Source organism: Equus quagga, chromosome 5 (assembly GCF_021613505.1).
Source record: "Equus quagga isolate Etosha38 chromosome 5, UCLA_HA_Equagga_1.0, whole genome shotgun sequence".
Lineage (NCBI taxonomy): Eukaryota > Metazoa > Chordata > Mammalia > Perissodactyla > Equidae > Equus > Equus quagga.
In genome coordinates, this window is record NC_060271.1 from 64,064,898 (window position 1) to 64,084,806 (window position 19,909).

General features: G+C 53.0%; 1 protein-coding gene across 1 annotated transcript; it reads left to right on the forward strand.

Moving 5' to 3' along the window:
• Window positions 1–8,742: 8,742 nt before the first annotated feature.
• On the forward strand, window positions 8,743–18,461 carry NT5DC4 (5'-nucleotidase domain containing 4). Its single transcript, XM_046662589.1, is given in 17 exon segments — window positions 8,743–8,801; window positions 9,353–9,426; window positions 9,514–9,631; window positions 9,711–9,820; window positions 10,004–10,111; window positions 10,222–10,279; window positions 10,619–10,712; window positions 10,906–10,959; window positions 11,211–11,294; window positions 11,622–11,654; window positions 12,379–12,504; window positions 12,706–12,772; window positions 12,897–13,067; window positions 13,753–13,804; window positions 14,193–14,253; window positions 16,928–17,005; window positions 17,995–18,461. Coding segments are annotated over 17 exon segments (1,401 nt in total). The 3' UTR covers window positions 18,049–18,461.
• The last annotated feature ends 1,448 nt before the right edge of the window (window positions 18,462–19,909 follow it).

A 19,909-nucleotide genomic window follows, 5' to 3' on the forward strand; every position in this document is an offset into this window, starting at 1 on the left:
TGTGGGCCGGGCCGTGCTGTGCTCAGGACACGGGTACCAGGTGTTGGCTTCTGTGGTGGGTGGTATAGTGAGTGCTGATGGGCTCATTGCTTAATGCCTGGTACCTGGCTCAGGGCAGACACTCCTGAAATGCAAAAAGCCAGTTTTATTTTAAAAAATGAATATTAATGGGGGCTGGCCCCGTGGCCGAGTGGTTAAGTTCGCATGCTCCGCTGCAGGCAGCCCAGTGTTTCGTTGGTTCGAATCCTGGGCGCGGACATGGCACTGCTCATCAAACCACGCTGAGGCGGCGTCCCACATGCCACAACTAGAAGGACCCACAACGAAGAATATACAACTATGTACCGGGGGGCTTTGGGGAGAAAAAGGAAAAAAATAAAATCTTAAAAAAAATGAATATTAATGTATATATCATTTTGTATTCTACTATTTTCATTTAGCATAAACATTTCTTAAAGTTTCTATGTCATCTCATGTAGTTTAATTTTCATTATTGAACCACATGTCAGAAAACTTAGATACTAAAGACAAGAAATTAAATATAATCCTGCATTTAACTAGACCCTTGGGTGATTTATTTGCACATTAAGCTGCTGCTTATTTTAAGTTATTTTCTCCAGTTCTTTTGTATATGCATTTTGTAAATGGTTGATACGCTATTGCAAACACAATTTTGTGCACTGCCTTTTTTCCCCCACACATGGCATTATATCTTAAGCAGTTTTTGAGTTCATTTTCTTAACCACAATTAGCAAAGTTTGTATAATAGTTTAAAAATAATACATATGCTCTTCTCTAGTTGGGCATTGAAGTGGCCTATGCTTTTTCATGAATCGTCTGCTTGCATTTAGCTTTTTCTATTTTCTATATTACTTCTTTAAGGACAAAGTCTTGGAAATAGATGGTTCAAAGGAAGTGGACATTTTCATGACTGGATCTGCATGAGCCAACTAGTTTTCTAAAGGGAAGCTTCATTCCCCTCTGGGGAGTGGTTGATGACTGTAAACGCTGTGTTTGGGGAGGGGGTGGTGGTCATTCTAGGAATGTGGCCCCTAAGACAGGCACAGGTCCCATCCTCTCTGACAAGTCCTACCTGATTCAATAAGAGACATGGAACCCAGCCAGGCTTGCAGAGGATTTACACGCCCAATAAAAACATCTCGAATCAGACCCTCCCCTCCTGCTCTCCACTCCTTTCCACCTTGGGCTGAGCTCCTGGCCCGTTGCAGCTGCTGGGAATTTCTGTTCTAACCCCTGCCCTCCATCTGGCTACTGGGCCAAGTGGAAGAGGGACCAATGACCCCAGAAAGGAGGTGACTGTCTCCCTCCACTGCCCCCACAAACTGGGGTGGCATGTTGACTGAGACTCCAGAGCACCCTGCGGGGAAAACAGCCGGAAGGGGATGTTTTCCCCCAATTCATCCTAGGAAGATGGTGGTGGAAGTGTTTGTGGTGGTGGCAGGGCTTTCTGAGCAGGGGCAATGAAAGGAAAGGTGAAGGCCCTAGGGAGTGACAGAGGATTCTAGAGTACGTCCTAACCCAGCTCAGTGTTTCCTTCTTTAGAAAGAGAAGAGGATGACAATACTAGTAATAATGTCCTCACCACAGGGCCAAGGTGACAATCAAGTGAGAAATGAATTAAGGACACAGTCAGTTCTCTATTAATGCTGGATGTTTCCATGAGGGATGAGATTCCCAAGGCCTGGCATAAGGTAGTCCTCAGGCTCCACGAGTACCCACTAGATCTAGCACTGGCTTGATTCGTCAAAAGTCTTTTTAAAGATAAAGTCTTGAAGCTTTATTGTATATTAGAATCACCCGGGCAGCAAAGAATGCCCAGGTCCCACTCTGGGCCAGTTACATGGGAATCTCAGGGAGGAGGGGTCCACCTGCCGGGCTGTCACTCAGCACTGGCCTTGGCCCTCCTGGAATGCCCCGCCCCGCACTTGCCTGGCTGATTCTCACGCATCGCGAGGTTTCATAGCTTCCCGGGTGATTCACTGTGCAAACTGACGCTCCACCCTTGCCACTTAGATGTGGTGCCGACCAGCCTCACGCCCAGGATGATGTGGGCACTTGTTAGAAATGCCGAATCTCAGGCCCCACCCCAGACCTGCTGAGGCAGAACCTACATTTTAGCCAGACTCCCCTGGGTGAGTCACATGCACATTAAAGTTTGAGAAGGACTGTCTAGGACACTGTCCTGTGAGCATCTGTGGGTCTGGGAGACAGAGTCCAAGCAGGTGAGAGTTCCTGGCCCGCTGGAATTCAGGGTCCAGGGCCCATGAGGTGCCTCCCTCATGGAGGCTCCACAGCTGTGGCCTGTGAGGCCTGATATGGCATTAGTCCACCCATGGTGTCACCAGGAGAGCACACGAAGGAAGCCACACCCACACATGGCCATTGAGAGGAATAGCTGTCCCTGGAAACCCCTAAGCCCAGGGTCACCGGCAGGGGTGAGGCTGCCTGGCTGTGCCATTTCCGAGTCTTCGCAGCCAACACGGGGGCGGGGCTGCGCTGTCCTTGTGGTTTCCTAGTTCCTGTGGTTGACGGGATTCTCACTGCAGCAGTGCTGAGGGCAAGAACAGTCCTTGTTCCTACAAAGGCCTGTTTTTGGTGAAATACAGCTATCCTGTTGCCCTGCTTTTAAATTTTGCCCCAAAGCCCCAGGTCTGTGAAGGAATATTCTAGTAGGAGATGAACATCCCATGTCAGTGTCTCTTCACTTCAGCCCCGTGGGAGTGACATCTTCCTCCCTCCATATTTCTTCCCTGCCACCCAACATGGCTCCCAGCACCCTGGGTTAGTTCACTCTTGTCCTTACCACATTGTCACTGTCCTATCCTGCAATCATCCATCGAGCTTACATCTGGTACAGCTTGCCAGGCTCTGTCACCCCTTCTCATCCAAACGCATGTCAACAACTCACGAATCTCATCTCCAGTCCCGGCTTGAAGCCTCTTACCTGACGGTCTCTCTGGCTCCTCCATTTCACCTTCTGCACCCCAGTGGAAGCTCATCCCCCTCCTCTGCTCCGCTCCAGGAGTGGTGCGGCCCGCCTCAGCATAGACACACGGGGTTCCATCCCTACGCTTCCTCTCCCTCGCCCTCGTCACCGATCAGTAGGCAAGCTGACCTGGTTTATTTCCTAAATATTTCTCCAGCCTCTCCCTCGCCAACCTCGCTCCCACCGAGGGCTGGTTTGGCGCTCAGCATCCCTTGCCTGAGTCACTGCACCAGCCTTGGAACTGGCCTCTGCCTCCCGGCCGACTCCCTCCAATGTGTCCTCCTCTGCCCTGGGCCGGGGAGATCGACCCCCTGCTGCACACAGGACCTGGTCACTCTTTTCTTACAACCCTTCAAATGTGACCCGTCACCTGCAAGAGAAAGTCCTAGCCTGTTGGTATGCCCCTTCGCTGCACTCCCAACCATGTCCTCACCCCTCGGCCAGGCCCGTCTGCCTGTGACTCCCGCACACTCACCAGGCCGCCTCTCGGAACCATGGTGGCGGCCCTTGCCTGGCTGAATCTGACTCACCCTTTAAGGCTTCCTCCTCCAGGGAGACTTCTCTGACCTCCCTGGGTTCCCAAGGACGTGGGTTTCTCTTTGCTGTTTCCTACTAATGCGTGTTGTCTCTCTCCTTGGACTGTGAGCAACTCAAGGGCAGGTCACACATCTTTCTTCACAGTTTAAACTCAGCTACTGGCATAGGCTTGGCATGAGGTGATGCTTAATGAACACATGGTGTCTGACTAGATAGATTTATGTGCAGAAGGCGACCGAAATATGCACGATGTCTAAGTCCCGCACAGCCTCCCTTTGCTTGGGACCCTCTGTTCTGACCTGTCTTCACCTTGCCCACACCCTGGTATGTAGCTGCCTCCTGACTCTTAAGGTTGCAGCGAGGGGAGTTGTGGCTTCCCGTTGGGTGGGTACCAACCCCCAGCTTTGGCTCTCAAGCCCTCCCCTAGCCAGGCCTCAGCAGGGGCTGAATGGGTCTGGCTGGCCTTGGATGCCTTTCCTCCCAGCCCTAGGCCTCCTGCAGTTCCTGCCTTCAACCTGACTGGAGCACCTTCCCCTCGGCGTGTGACACAGTCCTCAAGGACAGGACAGAACTGTCTCCCACACCTCTTACACCCTCCACCTCCTGCCATCCTCACAGCTTTCCCTGGGGTCCCGTGACCCACCAGAGCTGCACAGCTGCTGAGCTGGGGAACCCTTGGTTTTCCAGTTTAGGGGTATATGAGGCCTCACTCCCTCAGGGGCCAATTTTCCCTAAAAGAGGGTTCCCAAAGAACCTTGCATTGGTGTCACATACGGGAGCCTTGGCCGCTGGTCTCCTCTGCCCCCAACCTGTGCTCTTGTAGGACAGTCAGGAGGGGCTGTGTGGGCAGCATTTCTGCCCTGCTCCCTTCCCACCCCCCCAGGAACTGCGGGCTCCCAAGTGCTCCAGGCTGAGCATGGGCATCAGTGACTGGCATGCCCGCTGCCAGGCCCCGGTCCCAGCATGCCAGCACACTCACAACATACTCACACGCACACATGCACACACACTGATACCCACACACACCCACCGACCCACACTCTCACACATGCACACATGTAGTCACCACACACCATAAACTCCCAGCAACTTCCCTTATTTTGATGGAAGGAGAGACAGGTTCTTGGACGCTTCCTAACCTCCCTCCCCAAATCTGTCCCTCCACGGTCCCCCACCCATGAAGGGGCCTCCCTTTGCCCTGGATGAGGCAGAATTGTATCTGGGCCTTGGTGCTCGTTGGCCCTGACTCAGCCCCAGGTCTTTCCAGAAATCGAGGTTCACCCTCTGGTCTCAGTCCCTCTCCATTCTCCCCAGGATGTGCCCTTTGCCAGTGCGGCCACATCAGAGGGGAGGAGACAGCTGCCGGCTCTGATGGCCACTGCCCCAGAGGAGGTCCCAGCCTCTGCTCTCCCCTGTGGGCCAGTTTCCTTTATGCCCCTCAGCACTGGGATCATTGCTGGTTGCATGAAATTCCTTTTTCCTTTAAATTATTAAAAATCCTACATTTCCTTAAAGACCTTATCCAAAACTCCCCTGTGTTAAAAAGCTCTGGTCCCCATCTCAATCCCCCTGTACCAGCCACCCTCATGCAAGGAAGCCCCTGTCTAGAAGTTTCCGGTGGCCTCAAGAGAGTTTCTCCAAGCTCAGGGGAATGGAGGTCCCCTCAAGTCCCAGGCTGCAGGTCCCGTGTTGCTGAGGCAGCTGTGAACCAGCTGTGTGATCTGGAACAATGCCTCCAACTGAAGGTGGAGGGGCACAGGTGAGGGGTGGCAGGGGCACCCCCACACCTGGCGCCTGGCCCACTGGGCACCCCTGATCTGACAATCTCTCTGAGTGTCAGGCAGTCACTGGAACAAAGCAAGCACGTGCCGGGCTTGGACACTTTTTAAAAAGACACAGTTGAGATGTAAGAATCAAGAGGAAGGCTGGCTGGCTGGTCTTGTTTCCCCTCCAGCCCTCAGTGAATGGGAGGGAGGTGCCCAGCTGGGAGCTCACAGGAAGGTGGGAGGAGAAGAGAGCACTCTAAGATGGAAATGTGGCAGCCCTGGGACACAGACCTTATATTTAAAAAAATTTAATTTGGAAGTAATTTCAAGTTTATGAAAAGTTATAAAGATAAAGCATAGTACGAAGAACGTCCTTATACCCTTAATCAGGATTGACCTATTGTTAACATCTTACTCCATCTGATTTATCATTTGTCCCACCACTATGTACACACACACACAGACACACACACAGACACATGTAGGTATGTGTGTATGTATATGTGTGTGATTTTTTTCCTGAACTGTTTGAAGGTAAGTTACACACATCATGACCTTTGCCCTGAATCCTTCAATATTTTCCAAGAATAGGGATTTTTCTTACATTACCGCAGCACATTATCAGCTTCATAGATTACATCGAGGGAGCACTTTAATCTACCATCCATCGTCCTGCCTTCTTTGTTGATCTCATAACGTCCTCAGTGTTCCATCTTCCTTCTTGATTCAATGTCCGAATGCAGATATTCCATTCACTTGTCATGTCTCTTTAGCCTCCTTCATTCTGGAACATTTCCTTGGCCTTTCTTTGTCTTTTACAACATTGAAAAGTCCAGGGACTCTGTGAGGGACCTTGGTCAGAGGCGGTTTCAGCCGGTGGTGGAGAGTACAGATGTTGGTGCCCGGCCTCTGGGTTCAGTCCTTGCTCTGCCATTTATTAGATCTGTAACACTGGGCAAGAGGCTTAACTCTTTGGTGCCTCAGTTTTGTCATCTGTAAATTCAGAGTAACAGTAGGCCTACCTCATGGGGTTGTTACGAGGCCTGGCACACAGTAAAAGCAATACAAGAATTCACTTATTGTTGCTATGACAAATCTCCTCTTCCTGAAGGGGCCCCCAAGTGTGCCAGTGGCAGAGGGGTCAGGGCCAAGAGGTCCCTGTGATAGCGCGAGGTCCTCCCTGACTGGAACTGCAATTAGTCCAGGGACTCTGGGGTCTGGACAAGTGGCTGTAACCTGGGATGGCAGCAGAGATTGACCAGCTGAAGATCAATGAGGATGTGGCCACCTTAGCAGACAGTAACATGAGGAGGTGCTGGCCCCCCAGGCATGCCAGTGCAGGTCACAGAAGGCCCCACCAAGAAGCGATGGGCAACTACCAGCTACCAGCTACCAGTATGGCTGGGCATAGACCCTACATTTTTCAGTCAACCCCAGGAGATGACTTGGAGTACAGCTGGAGAAGTTACCTGAGAAACCACTGAAGTGACTGTTCCTGAAAGTTGCTGGATGACTTCCTTGTCCTCAGGTGGAAGGGAAGCTGAGGATGGACGCCCAAGTTCAACCACAAGAAAAGCAAGCTACATGTTCGCACACTTGCTATGTTAACCCCCAGGGGGAGGGCTGACGAACTTTCCAGTGGTTTCCTAGAAAGAGGTGTTTCTCCTTCTCTGTTCCTGACCTAGAGAGGAACCATGCAATACGGGAAAGAGCACTTTTTAAAAGGTTTCCCTGAGATGAGCTGAAAGCAAATAATCATGGGTGAAACGACCTCTGGAAATCCTCCTGATTTCTGAAGCTTGATTCTCCTCTGACACTCTCAACAAAGGCTGCCATTTATAGTTCATCTGCCCATCTGTCTGTGGATCCAATTGTCCATCCATCCATCTACCCACCCACGCATTCACCTAGCCAACCATCCGTCCATCTAACCATCTGTCTGTTCACCCATCTGTCATCCATCAATCCATAGATCCATCGATCTATTGATCCATGCATTAATTCATTTATTGATCCATCCATCCCTCCATCCATCCTCCATCCACCCATCCCTCCCTCACTCCCTCCCTCTATCCATCCACCCATCCCTCTGTCTATCCATCTATCCATCTTTCTGTCTATCCATCCATCCCTCCCTCCCTCCCTCCATCTGTCCATCCACCCATCCCTCTGTCTATCCATCTATCTATCCTTCTGTCTATCCGTCCATCCATCCCTCCTTCCCTCCATCTGTACATCTATCCAACCATCCATCCATCCATCTCTCCCTCCATCCATTCATTCTTCCAATGAAGGAATGCAGCTCCTGCAGCCTCCATACTCTTGCTTCATCATCCTAATAGTTACTTATCTGGCATTGTCAAGGAAAGAACTACTCAATTAAAATACTTTTTTTCCCAGGTAATTTTTATCCCTTCAAGATTGCCTAACTTCATTTAGTTTAGCCATTTTGGAGAGAAAGTTTTCTAAAATGCATTGTAAGCATGTCTTTTGTGTGTGTGTGTGTGAAGAAGACTGGCCCTAAGCTAACATCTGTTGTCAATCTTCCTCTTTTTGGCTTGAGGAAGATTGCTGTTGAGCTAACATCTGTGCTAATCTTTCTCTATTTTATGTGGGATGCCGCCACAGCATGGCCTGATGAGTGGTGCTGGGTCTGTGCCTGGGATCCAAACCTGTGAACCCTAGGCCACCAAAGCGGAGTGCACAAAGTTAACCACTATGCCACTGGGCTGGCCCCTTGTCTTCCTTTTTAAAAGAGAACATGCCACATCGTGTAAGTCTTTCTGAATGATCTGGGTCAAAGCTTTGAGTGGAAGTCATAGTGCCCAAAACCAGCACTGTGGGCCCTCAGGGGCTATTGACAGCTCTACACTAAATGGTCCCAATTGCTCTGCTTGTTGATTTTTACTTTCATACTTTTTTCTGATTCTGAAATTCTAGTCATTTGCCACTTCTTATAGCTGTTGGCATATTTCTAAGCAATTACTTCTTTAAATGGTCTTGGGCTGGAGAAATTGATAACCAAGTGTGTTAGAATTGTGTGTAAAGCAAGAGTCCTGAGTTCTTTATGTATTTATTAAAGACTGTTTTATTTTTCAGGTACAGGAGGCTCCTGCCATTGTAACCCCTGTTTGCTACATCCTAGGTGGTTAAGGTGCTTGGATGCATAAGTCCTAGAAATGGAGATGGCGTAATATAGATGAATTCTTCTTCCTTGATCCTAACTGCTTTCTTTCTTGAAGAAGGGAGGGGGTACCAGAGACTGATCTGGCTGACTCCTCCCCCAAAGAAGGAGGAGATGGAGGCCCAGGGTGGGGCCACTGGGTCACTGGTGTCCGAAGTGTTTGAGGGAGAGGGGAGCTGCTGGGTCCCACTGATAGTGTGCAGGTGGCTGGGGAAGGGACCACTGCCTCCTCCTCACTCCTGGTGGCGATGGCCAGTGTGGAGCCCAGAGGGGAGCCGCAGGGCCTGGAGCAGGACTGGCACCAGAGGTGAGACGGGCACTTGGGGTGGGGGCCGGGGGGATCTCAGCCTGTAACACCCCCTTTCCTGACATATACCACATAACACAGCAACCCCGAGAATGATTCCTTTAAATACACAGATATGGTGACACTCACCATAGAGACAAGCACCTGTGCTTGCAAGGGTACCTCCATCTATAGGTGGGCAGCGACCTGTCAGAGGGAGACACTGACAATATACACTCGGGCAAAGAGGGAGTGCCCTTCACTTCCCTCCCACGCAGTGACATGAGCTGCCTATTTGTGACAAATGCATCATCTCTGAGCTTGGACACAGTGACTCCACTCAGGAAAGCAACAACCCCCCACTGGCAATCGCACATCCTCACTCGCAAGGATGCTCCCAGCACACTCCTGCACGCTGAGACAGTGAGCTCCTGCTCCTCCGCAGCTCTCTGCACATGCTCATGCATGCACTCACACGCATGTGCTCAGACACACTCAGACCCAAGGAGGCCCTAGGTCTTGGAGTTTTGGGGGCTTGTGGGCTGGTCCCAACATCCTCCTCCTGCTCCCAGGATTTTTGTCAACCGCAGCCTGGCACTGGGGAAGATTCGCTGCTTTGGCTTCGACATGGACTACACTCTGGCTGGTAGGGAGGGAGGGAGCGCAGGGTGTTTGGGGCTGGAGGGAGCAGAGGGTAGGCACCAACTGGGCTGGGTCTGCTTGCCCCCCACAGCCTACAAGTCCCCGGCCTATGAGGCACTGGCCTTCGAGCTGCTGCTGGAGCGCCTTGTGTGTGTTGGGTACCCACACGAGATCCTGCGCTATACCTATGACCCCACCTTCCCTACCAGGTGCGGGGGCTTGCTGGGATGGGAGGCTGTGGCTGGGTCGCCAGCCCTGGCACCCCCATCCTCTGCGCTTTCTCTCCAGGGGGCTGGTATTTGATGTGCTCTATGGGAACCTGCTGAAGGTGGACGCCCATGGGAACGTGCTGCTGGGGGCCCACGGCTTCACCTTCCTCTCGGAGTAAGGGACCAGGGGTGGGGGGCAAGGGTGCTGGAGGAAAGAAGGGAGGGAAGAGTGGCTCAAGCACACAGCAGAGGCTCAGCAATGCCAGCTGGATAAAGGAGGGGCAGAAGGGAAGGTGGAGGCAGGAAGGAGTGGCAGGGCCTGGACTGGCCTCTGGGAGGCACTGGGGGGCGGGGGACATTGGTTGCACCCAGCCCACCCCCTCCCCAGGGCAGAGATCTGGAGTTTCTACCCCAGCAAGTTCATTCAGAGGGACAATCTGCAGCGGTTCCACATCCTCAACACGCTCTTCAACCTGCCTGGTGAGGGCTGGATGAGGGGTATGGGGAGGTGGTCCTCAAGGGCTCAGCTCTGGCTGGGGTGGGGGGGTGGGAATCCCTGGGCCAGTGGCTGACTAGCCCCTCCACCCAAGAAACCTACCTCTACGCCTGCCTGGTGGACTTCTTCTCCGGCTGCTCCCGTTACACCAAGTGAGTCCCGTACCCTGCCCAGCCCTGGGTGACCAACAGGACACTGCCACTGCCCAGGCCAAGCCCCAATGTGGGGGCCCCACCAAGGGCCAGAGGCCCCTCCTGAGAGGTTTGAGGGGATCCAGGATCTCAGTGGGGAAGCCTTCAGTGCAGGGGGCCCCCCAACCTTGTAACCAGTGTCCCTCAAGGGATAACCCTCAGCACAGGGTGACACCCCTCCCAGGATGGCTGGGACATAAGCCTAGTGTGGCTGGAAGGGTCACTGTGGTAAGGGCTTGAGGCTTGCTGGTCGCCTCAGGCACCCTTATCAGCCTCCCCTGTCCCCTTGGCCTGCTCCAGTTGTGACACCGGCTATCAACATGGGAACCTTTTCATGTCCTTCCGAAGCCTCTTCCAGGATGTGACTGACGCCATGGATAACATCCACCATTCAGTGAGTGGCCCAGAACCCCTGACCTGTCTGCCCTCAGCAATCCTGGGCCAACCCCCAGGCCTCCAGCCCCACAGAGTTTCCATTCCTCTTCCTGCTGAGGACTGTGATCGGCCTCCCCTCACCTTGAATGCAGGCATGTGGGCAGGTGTGCACACATGCACACACACACACACAGCTCTGCTCCTTCCTGCAGGGCTGTCTCAAGGAGAAGACCCTGGAGGACTTGGAGAAATACGTGGAGAAGGATGTGAGTGACTATAGACCAGGGTCATGACCAGGTCTGTCCCTTTGTGCCACTCCTCCCCAGGGCAGTGGCGCTGCTCTTCCTTCTCTGGCCTCCTTCCTCAAGATTTGGACAGGGCTCTGTAGCCTGGCCTGGTCCATGGGCATTCCTGCCTGGCTTGGAGCCCCCTGCTGGGAGGCTGAGACCTGAGAAGGGGACCCCAGTGCAGCTCTGGGCGGCCCCACCCCTGGAAATTGCTTCTATTTCCTCCACAGGCACGAATCCCCATCCTGCTGGGCAAGATGAAGGAGGTTGGGAAAGTGTTTCTGGCCACCAACAGCAGCTACAACTACACTGACGTGCGTGTGTGTATGGAAGGATGGGGCCCTTGGCCTCCGAGCCCAGAGAACTGCCTCCTTCCTGGCCCTGGGGAAACTGAGGCCCCATAGGAAACAGTGAGGGGTGGGGAGGAACAAAGACCCTATTATCCTGTGGTTGGCATTTTGGGTTCCATTTCTAGGCGTTTCCATGTCTCAGGAAAATGAGCAATTTTCTCACCATTTTGTTGCTGCAGTCCCCAGTGTGTCTTGTGGTCCCCAGTGTGTCCTGCGGGGTGAGAGCAGAGGCAGGCAGTGACCTTAGCTCAGCCCAGCCAACTGCTCTGACCCTTGCCCTGTCCCTTCCAGGCCATCATGACCTACTTGTTTGGCGTTGGTGAGGTGAGCACCACGTGCCTGGCTGGGGTGAGCTGTGCCAAGGGCAGGGAGGGCCAGGGTCTCTCTGATGTCTGCCCTCCCCTGGAGGGAAAACCAAGTATGTGGGAGGGGTTATTTCACATGAGTGGACCTCGCTGGAACCTCCCCAGTGAGTGGGAGGCCAGTGACCTCAGCCAGGCCATGCGAGGAACCGGGAGGGATTGGGAAGGCCACTTACTGCCTCAGGGAAGGCCATGAAGTGGCAATCAGATGTTTGGGGAGGGGCTCTGCACCTGTGACCAGGTGTCACATGCTTGTCACAGGGCAAGTGAGTGAATGAGCGAGCAGGGCTCTACCTTGGTGACTGTGCTTGTGTCACGTGTCCCTGGGTCTCTGACTGCCCTGAGGAGCTCTAGAGGCTGACACAGAGCCCTCACAATAGCCTACACCGGCCTCCAAACGTACCTGTGAGCACTTCCTCGTGCCGGCATGGTTGGGGATTCTGGGGAGACAGTCCCTCTGGTTCTCGAGCCTGGGGATGGCTCATCCATCTGGGAGGCAGGACCAGGGCACCTGGACGGGCTGGAGAAGGGCTGGCAAGCTCTCAGTCCAGAGCGTGGCTGAGCTTGGGCTGGCATCCGGGGCAGAGGACGGGTGACCTGGCTGAGGACCTGTGAACTGTGTCGTGGTCAGATTTTTGAGACTGAGTGAGTGTGTCTGCACATGCTCCCCATGCCTGCCCCACTAGGCCAAGGCCTCAGCCAGGCCCTGGAGGTCCTACTTCGACCTGATTGTGGTGGACACGCACAAACCCTGCTTCTTTGCGGAGGGAACGGTGCTGAGACAGGTCAACACGGTAATGGCAGGGGCTGAGGCCACGTCCACCTTGACCCATGGACTCTGTTGTGGGGAGGGGGCTGCTTCTCCAGCTTGATCTGCCCTTGGCAGCCATGGCTCTGCTGGTCTGTCTGTCCCCTGACGCCTTCGGGAGCCTCTGCTGCCTCCTTCCTCCCATGTCCCCATGGGTCCCCCTGCAGCTCCCAGCTAGACCAGGGCGCCCCTCTCCCCCCTCCAGGACTCAGGCAAGCTTCGCGTGGGCACCTACACAGGGCCCCACCAGCACTGTGCTGTCTACTCTGGAGGTACCAGCTCCCACACCACCCCAACCCTCCACAGGCACCCACCTTTGACTAGAAGCCCATGACTCCAAACTGCCCGCCAGGATGGGAAGGGCTGCAGGTGAGCCTGTCCTCTCATGCTGGGCAGGCTCATCAGACGTGGTGTGTGAGCTGCTTGGGGTGCGGGGGAAGGACATCCTGTACATTGGGGACCACATCTTTGGGGACATCCTCAAGTCCAAGAAGCAGCAGGGCTGGCGGACTTGCCTGGTGGTTCCTGAGCTGTCCCGGGAGGTGGACATCTGGGCCCAAGAGAAGGGTGAGCTGTGGGGGGATCAGGAACGGGCAGGGGGCACTGGCCACCAGTGCAGAGGACTGCCCCATCGTCATCTTCCCCTCTTTTCTGTGGGGGGTTAGTAGTGATCATGATAATATTATCTACTCTGTGGTTTATGAAAGTGGATCTATTTTATACATGAGTAAACAGAGACCCAGAGAGGTTAAGCGGCTTGCCCAAAGTCACACAGCCAGAAGGGGCAAAGCCGAGACTCAACTCCCCCCTTGAGGTGTTTCCGTAGTCTGAGGCTTCCTTCCTCACCCGACCCTACCCTCCCCACCCTCCCTGAGAACGGTCAGTGAGCAGAAGGTACCCTCTCCAACCTGGGAATGACTTGAAGTATCCTTGGGGTCAGGAGTTGCTGTGAGCCCAAACAATTCGAGTTTGTTCTAAGAGCTGGTTTTGAGTCATTGCCGTGTGACCTTGGGCAGGTCACCTGACTCCCTGACCAGCTTCTTACCTGTCCCACAGGCTCTGCTGTCCCCGCTTTGCTCTGGGCAGTCTCACTTGGTGTAAGGAAGGGGCCAAGGAGGTTACACACACAGCCGGGGGGCAAAGACCCCTGGTGACCTCTTCACCCTCGCCACATGTCCGAGCTGGGCCTGGGGCAGACGAAGGTGGGGGCAGGGCTGTCACTTACCCCTACTGTGCCCTGTTCATTTTTCAGAGCGGATGGAGTTGCTGAAAAGGCTGGACATGCACCTGGCAGACTTATACCAGTGAGAGCCCTGGCCTGCGGCCCCTGCTGGGGAGGAGAGAGGGATAGAGGGTGGTCGCCCATGTCCAGGCCTGGTAGTGAGGACCTGGCCAGGGCAGTCAGGAGATCAAGATCTGCTTCAGGCTGGGCTTCCCTAGTAACTTGAACTTTGGGACCCCTCAGACCTCCTTGGGACCATTCACACTATGACCTCTAGGCCCTTCCTCCTAACCCACGCAGCATGGACTCCGGGTGCCTACCCTCTTGCACACATGCACACACCCAACCCAGCGCCCACACTGGGGGCCCGTGGAGTGCTCCCTGACCCCTATGTGGTCTAGAGAGGTTGTGTCTGGAGCCTGGAAGCCCGGCGCCTCTTCCCCTGCGTCACATGGCCATTTTTGCACCAGGCACATGGATGGGAGCAGTCGTGGGCTGCAAGTTATCAACTCCACCAAGAGGGAGATTTGGGTAAGAGCGGGGTGCCAAGTGAGGAGGGGAGGGACTCAGCGGGAGTCGGGGATCGGGTGTGTGCCTCTGGGCTGCCTACCTGGATTTGGGCTGCCTGCTGGGACCTGCTCTGTCTCAGGTCCCTGGAGCCTAGTTACCTAATTCTCCCTGGCCTCAGTAGAGCTCCTCTTGTCCTTGTCAGTCAGCGCCCTCTGCTGGCCTGTGTTCCAAATGACAGCAGTGTGCTTGCTCTTGAGGGGCTGAGTTCTGCCTGTGGGGTGATTTGTGGGGCTTGGCCCCTGTCCTTCCATCTCCACCATTACCACTCCTTGAGAAATGCCTGCCTGCCGGGTTGGGTCTTCATGTGACCGACTCTCCAGCTTTGATCCGTGTCTGGGGTCAGCCAGACAAGGGACCCGAGAAGATGAGATTTAGGGCTTGTGAGCTGATGGGTCCTGGGAAAAAAATGAAAGGAAGACATCCCCTTGTGGCCTTACTGACTAGCCACCAAAGCTGGGAGATCCCCACAGGCCCTGTCCAGGGGATTCGGGTCGCTTGGCATTTCCAGGGCCAGATGGGACCAATAATGAAGGATTTTGCCAAGCCTTTTGGGGAGTATAAAGCCCTTGCATGCCCTTTGATCCTTCCACAGCCCTGAGAGGTGGGCAGGGCAAGGATTGTCACCTTTATTTTACAGATGAGGAAATGAGGCTCAGAGAGGGGAAACAGCACACTATTGGTCACTCTGGGAGTAAATGTCTGGAGCAGTTCTCCAGCCTCTAAGAGCAGGGCCTGGGATGAGGTGGGGGCCTCCAGGGGGGCCAGAGTGGGGCTGGGTGTGTGGGCCTCTGCAAAGCCCTCTGTGGGGGCACCAGAGGGTACGTTATGCTGAGGGTTTAGTGCGGGCTAGTCACTCTCCGGGGCCAGGCAGGTGACTATGAGGAAAGCAGGGAGCGGGGCCCGTGGCAAAGTGGAGAGCTGCCCCACCTCCCAGAGCCCGGTGCTGGCTGAACAACACGTGTGTGGCCCCTGGTCTAAAGAATGAAGCTCCTTCCTACAGTGAGCAAAGGCCTCGAGGTCCCCAGGTGACAGACCAGGGTGGGTGGGATCGCCGTGGGTGATGCAGGTGCAGGTGGGATAGGATCTCGAGTCAGCGTGCTTCCCCTCTGCCAGAGAGTCACCCGGGAGCTGGACCTGTGCTACAGCACGATGGGCAGCCTGTTCCGCTGTGGTTTCCGCCAGACGCTCTTCTCCAGCCAGCTGACGCGCTACGCCGACCTCTACACGGCCACCTGCCTCAACTTCCTGCACTTCCCGCTCAGCTCGCTGTTCCTGGCAGCCCCAGAGCTGGTGGGTCCCTGCAGAACCTCCCTGGCACCCCTGACCCTCCGCCCCAGAACACCAGCCCTGCCAAGAGCTTTTGAGTTCACTAGACCCAATCTCCCGCCTCCAGACGCAAGTGGGTCAAGGCCTTGCAGATAACTGTCTGCACCGTAAAAAATGCACGGGAGGAGTCACGGTTATACAGATAAGATGCCGGGGATGTTTCCCTCATGCCCAACCTTAACTCCTACTTTAAAGTGAGACCACATTATCTCATTATTTCCTTAGGAGAAATGGTACCACTTGCAAGGAGGAAGGCTACAGTCCCTCTACCCTCAGTAAACACACTGTGACTTCAGAGGAAGTAGACCAAGCAGCAGAGATACAGTGAACGCTCCCGCGGATTTTCCTCTGGAAAACCTGGAGCTGCTCTTGGGTTAAGAGCAGGGAAGTGGAGGCAGCAATGATGCCACTGAGCAGTGCAGAGCTTCCCTGAGCATGCTCGTCATTCTCCCAACGAAGCATCATTATTTCCATCTTATAAGATGGAGCGTCTGAAGTCAAGGATCTGAACTTGAAACTAGTTCTCTGGGGCTTCCTGTCCCCTGCTTTCCTTGCCACTCTCAGCTGCGTTCCAGATGTTTGAGAGGGGAAAAACCATTTTCTGAGTGTCTCCTATGTTTCCTGCACTGGGCTGGGCACATTTTTTTTTTTAAACCATTCTGCTTAATGCTCAATATAACCCAGACAAGTAGGTTTCTTCAATATAACCCAGCCAAGTAGGTTTCTTTATCCTCGTTTTACCATTGGTGAGATGGAAGTGCAGAGGATCTAAGTAACTGCGGTCACACTGCTGCTAGACGGCAGAGCCAGGATTTGAACCTTTTGCTGTTGAACTCCAGGGCACGTGCTCTGTCCCCTGCACCACACTGCCACCCGCTGGGGGGAACCGAGCTGTCACTGTGCAGCCTCATTTCATCTCTGGGCTTTTAGATGAGCAGAGATGGAGAATTCCTGTTGGCAAAGCTGGGGGTCCGAGGCACAGTTATCTGTGCTGTTAGACATCATTGCTAAAGCAGAGAGCAGACAGATGAAAAAGCATCCCAAACCGTCAAGGTGAAACATTTAAAGAAAGCTGACTTTCCCCAACCATGGTGGCCTGGCATTTGGGGGAAGTCAAGTCCATTTGTCAGAACCTTCCTTCTCTGGCTGACCCTCCTGGGCTCCCTCTTCTCCAGCATCATTGGGCAGAAAGCTGGCAGCTGTGGGCAGAGTGTGGAGCGTGTGGAGATGTCTGTGCATAACCGAGGATTCCTGGGAGGCCTTACCACAGATGGACTTACTCCATCTCCGTCTGCATTTGTCCCTACAGATGCCTCATGAGTCAGTTGTGGAGCAAGAACGGGCCAATCTGGATTGTGCCTCCCACCTCCTCTCCTACAGCCGGAAGGTGAGTTGCTGGGTGGTGTCAGGTCGATTTTCTCTACAGCAGAGCTGGGAGGAGCCACCTGGCTGTGGGCGAGGAGCTCAGTGACTTGTGGCCACCATAGTGTAATCATTCCTGGGTATTTAAAAATTTTTAAATTATAGAGACAATAATTATCTATGAATTTCAGTTCAGGATAGAAAAGGGGAAATTAAAATATTTGTTTTTAAAACAGTGCATTGGGTCTGATAGGGCCGAGAACCACTGCCTCTCAGCCCAGACTCACAGGTTCTGCTGAGCAGGGGTTAGCTGTCACGTTTCTTGCACTTCTCCAGACCACTTTTGGCTAATTCATCTGACAAACCCATTCCCACTCAGGGAGAGGTTGCAAAGCACACGCTCTCCCAAGCCAGGCTTCCTCTCCAGACAGCCTTTATAAAGACCATGAGTAGGGGCTCCTGCTTCGAGCCCTCTGTCACCTTGTGCTGCCTGACCTGTTTGGAATGAGACTCCAGCTTTCATGAGTGGCAGACTGAGCTTCTAGCCTGGTTTGGCATCTCCGAACCTGCATGAGGGTTCCTGTTTCTACCCTGGTATTTCTGGGGCTCAATTTTTAAAATGTCCATCTCATAGGTTCCCTTTAGCTGGGTTGTTCCAGGCTCAGTGCATTCTTTCATCCATGTTTACTGAGCACCTCCTGCATGCTCGACAATATAGAAACCAAATCATAAGCCAATGTACCCCTGCCAAGGAGCTCAAAATTCAAGTACATTAATAATCTTTCATCAGAGGTTTGCAACTGTTTTTCCATCCCAGCCCACCAGAGGGCTGCACACATTCTCATCAGTAAATGAGGGCTCTCCAGGGATGTGTGTGGTTTGACCGCTTTATCCCTCATCTCCATCCCAGTCCAGACTAGGGCATTTTGACACATTTTCTACCCCTGGTCGGGAGTCACTGTGTGAGCTTGGGAAGAAGGGCTCCATAATCTGTTATGTTTTGTTTCTTATTAGGCTGAGGGCAGAGAGAGAGACGAGGACCAGGAGGGATGCAACAAGGCTGACTGAGTCCCTGACTGAGCCCCAGACACGGGCTGGCATCACGGGTCATACTCTACTTGAGACATTTTTCAGATAACAGGAAAAGTATGGAAGAGAGAAAAAGCCACCATATTGAAATCTGAATTAACAGATTTGGAGCCTGAGAACACTTCTTTTAGGGAGGATGAAGGAGTACTGCTCTCATCCTAGAAGGCATCCCCCACGGCCTTTGAGCCATTCGGAAATGTGTGTAACAAGTGGAATTATTTTATCCAGTTGCCCTGAGCTGCACTGTTTTATGTCCAATTTTATTTCTGTACATTTTTCAAAAATAGTATTTCTGTGCACTCTTGATTCTGTTACTAGTAATACCTAATTGGCTATAGATGACCTCATTAACTTCTTTCATTCCAGGTCACTAAAAAAGACAGTAAACGAGATAGCCCAAACGTCTTTGAACTTGATGTATACATGCATTAAAACATATAAAAAGTCATACTCATGATTCAGAAACTCGATTCTTTGTTTTGGTAGGAGCTGCTCTGTGGTATTACGCCCTGGCCCTTCATTGTTCTGATGTCACCGACTTGAATTCACTCCTATAGTTCACTTTTTGTCTGTTAGTGGTATCATCTGGCATTATATGGAGGCTTAGAATGACTGTATCTACATGTTTGAAATGAAAAAAAAAACTCTTGGAGGAATAGTTTTTTTTTCCCCCCCAAAGATTGGCACCTGGCTAACAACTGTTGCCAATCTTTTTTTTTTCCCTGCTTTATCCCCCCCCGCCCCCCCGTACACGTTGTATATCTTAGTTGCACGTCCTTCTAGTTGTGGGATGTGGGACGCTGCCTCAATGTGGCCTGACCAGCGGTGCCATGTTCGCGCCCAGGATCCGAACCCTGGGCTGCCGCAGCGGAGCACGCAAACTTAACCACTCTGCCATGGAGCCGGCCCCAGGAATAGTTCTGACATAGTTCACTAGTTTCATTTCCTGTGGATAAACAAGGGAAACATTTGGAATACCTGCAGATAAATAAGGACAACACGCCATGTGCTCAGACTTCACAGTCATTTTCTTACATCTGCTGTGCATTTCAGAAGCTTCCAGGTCTGGCATGGCTAAGGCCTCTCATTCTTCCTAGATTGACTTTTGGGTCCCAGAATCTGCAGGGGCAGGTTCTCCAGTCAATGACCAGGTACCCCTGGCCTTTTTAAACACTGGATTCTTATTCAAAGCCCAGAGGATCGTAAGTTGTCAGGAAAATTGCTCAGACCCTAGGGCCCATGCTTTTCTAGAAGGATGCTGAAATATGGTACACTTGCTAATACGGCAAAAATCAACCCTTAGAATTCCTTCCCAGGGAATAGATGATGCAGAAAGGGCCTGGGGGATAAACAGCCTGGCCGAAGATCCTAATGGGGTCTGAGGAAGAGACAGTGAGGGAGAGACGGGGGCAGAGTGGAGAAAGAGCCTACAAAAGGAAGGGTAGAGGTGGCCAAAGGGCCTTTGCCACTTTTCCTTCTGCCTGAAGCATGCCCCTGTCCCTTCTCCTTGTGAACCTGCTCTTCCCTCAGATCTTGGGGGGCCTCCCCCCCCCCCCCCGACTGGGTCCGTTCCTTCTCTTAGTCCCTCTTCCATGGACCCCCTCTTTCTCAGGATTATCACACTTTTACATTTGTGATCCTCTAACGTGTCCCCACTAGACTCTTGGTTCCATGGGGTCAGGTCATTTGGTTCATCATTGCATCTCTGGCATCCACAATGTCCTGTATGTTTTACTGAGTGAACCATGTCACTTGGTTATTATTACTCTGGGTCTCCTTGTAGAATTGCAGGGGAAAGGATGGGGCAAAAGGTATCAAAAGAGAGTATAAGACAAGAGGA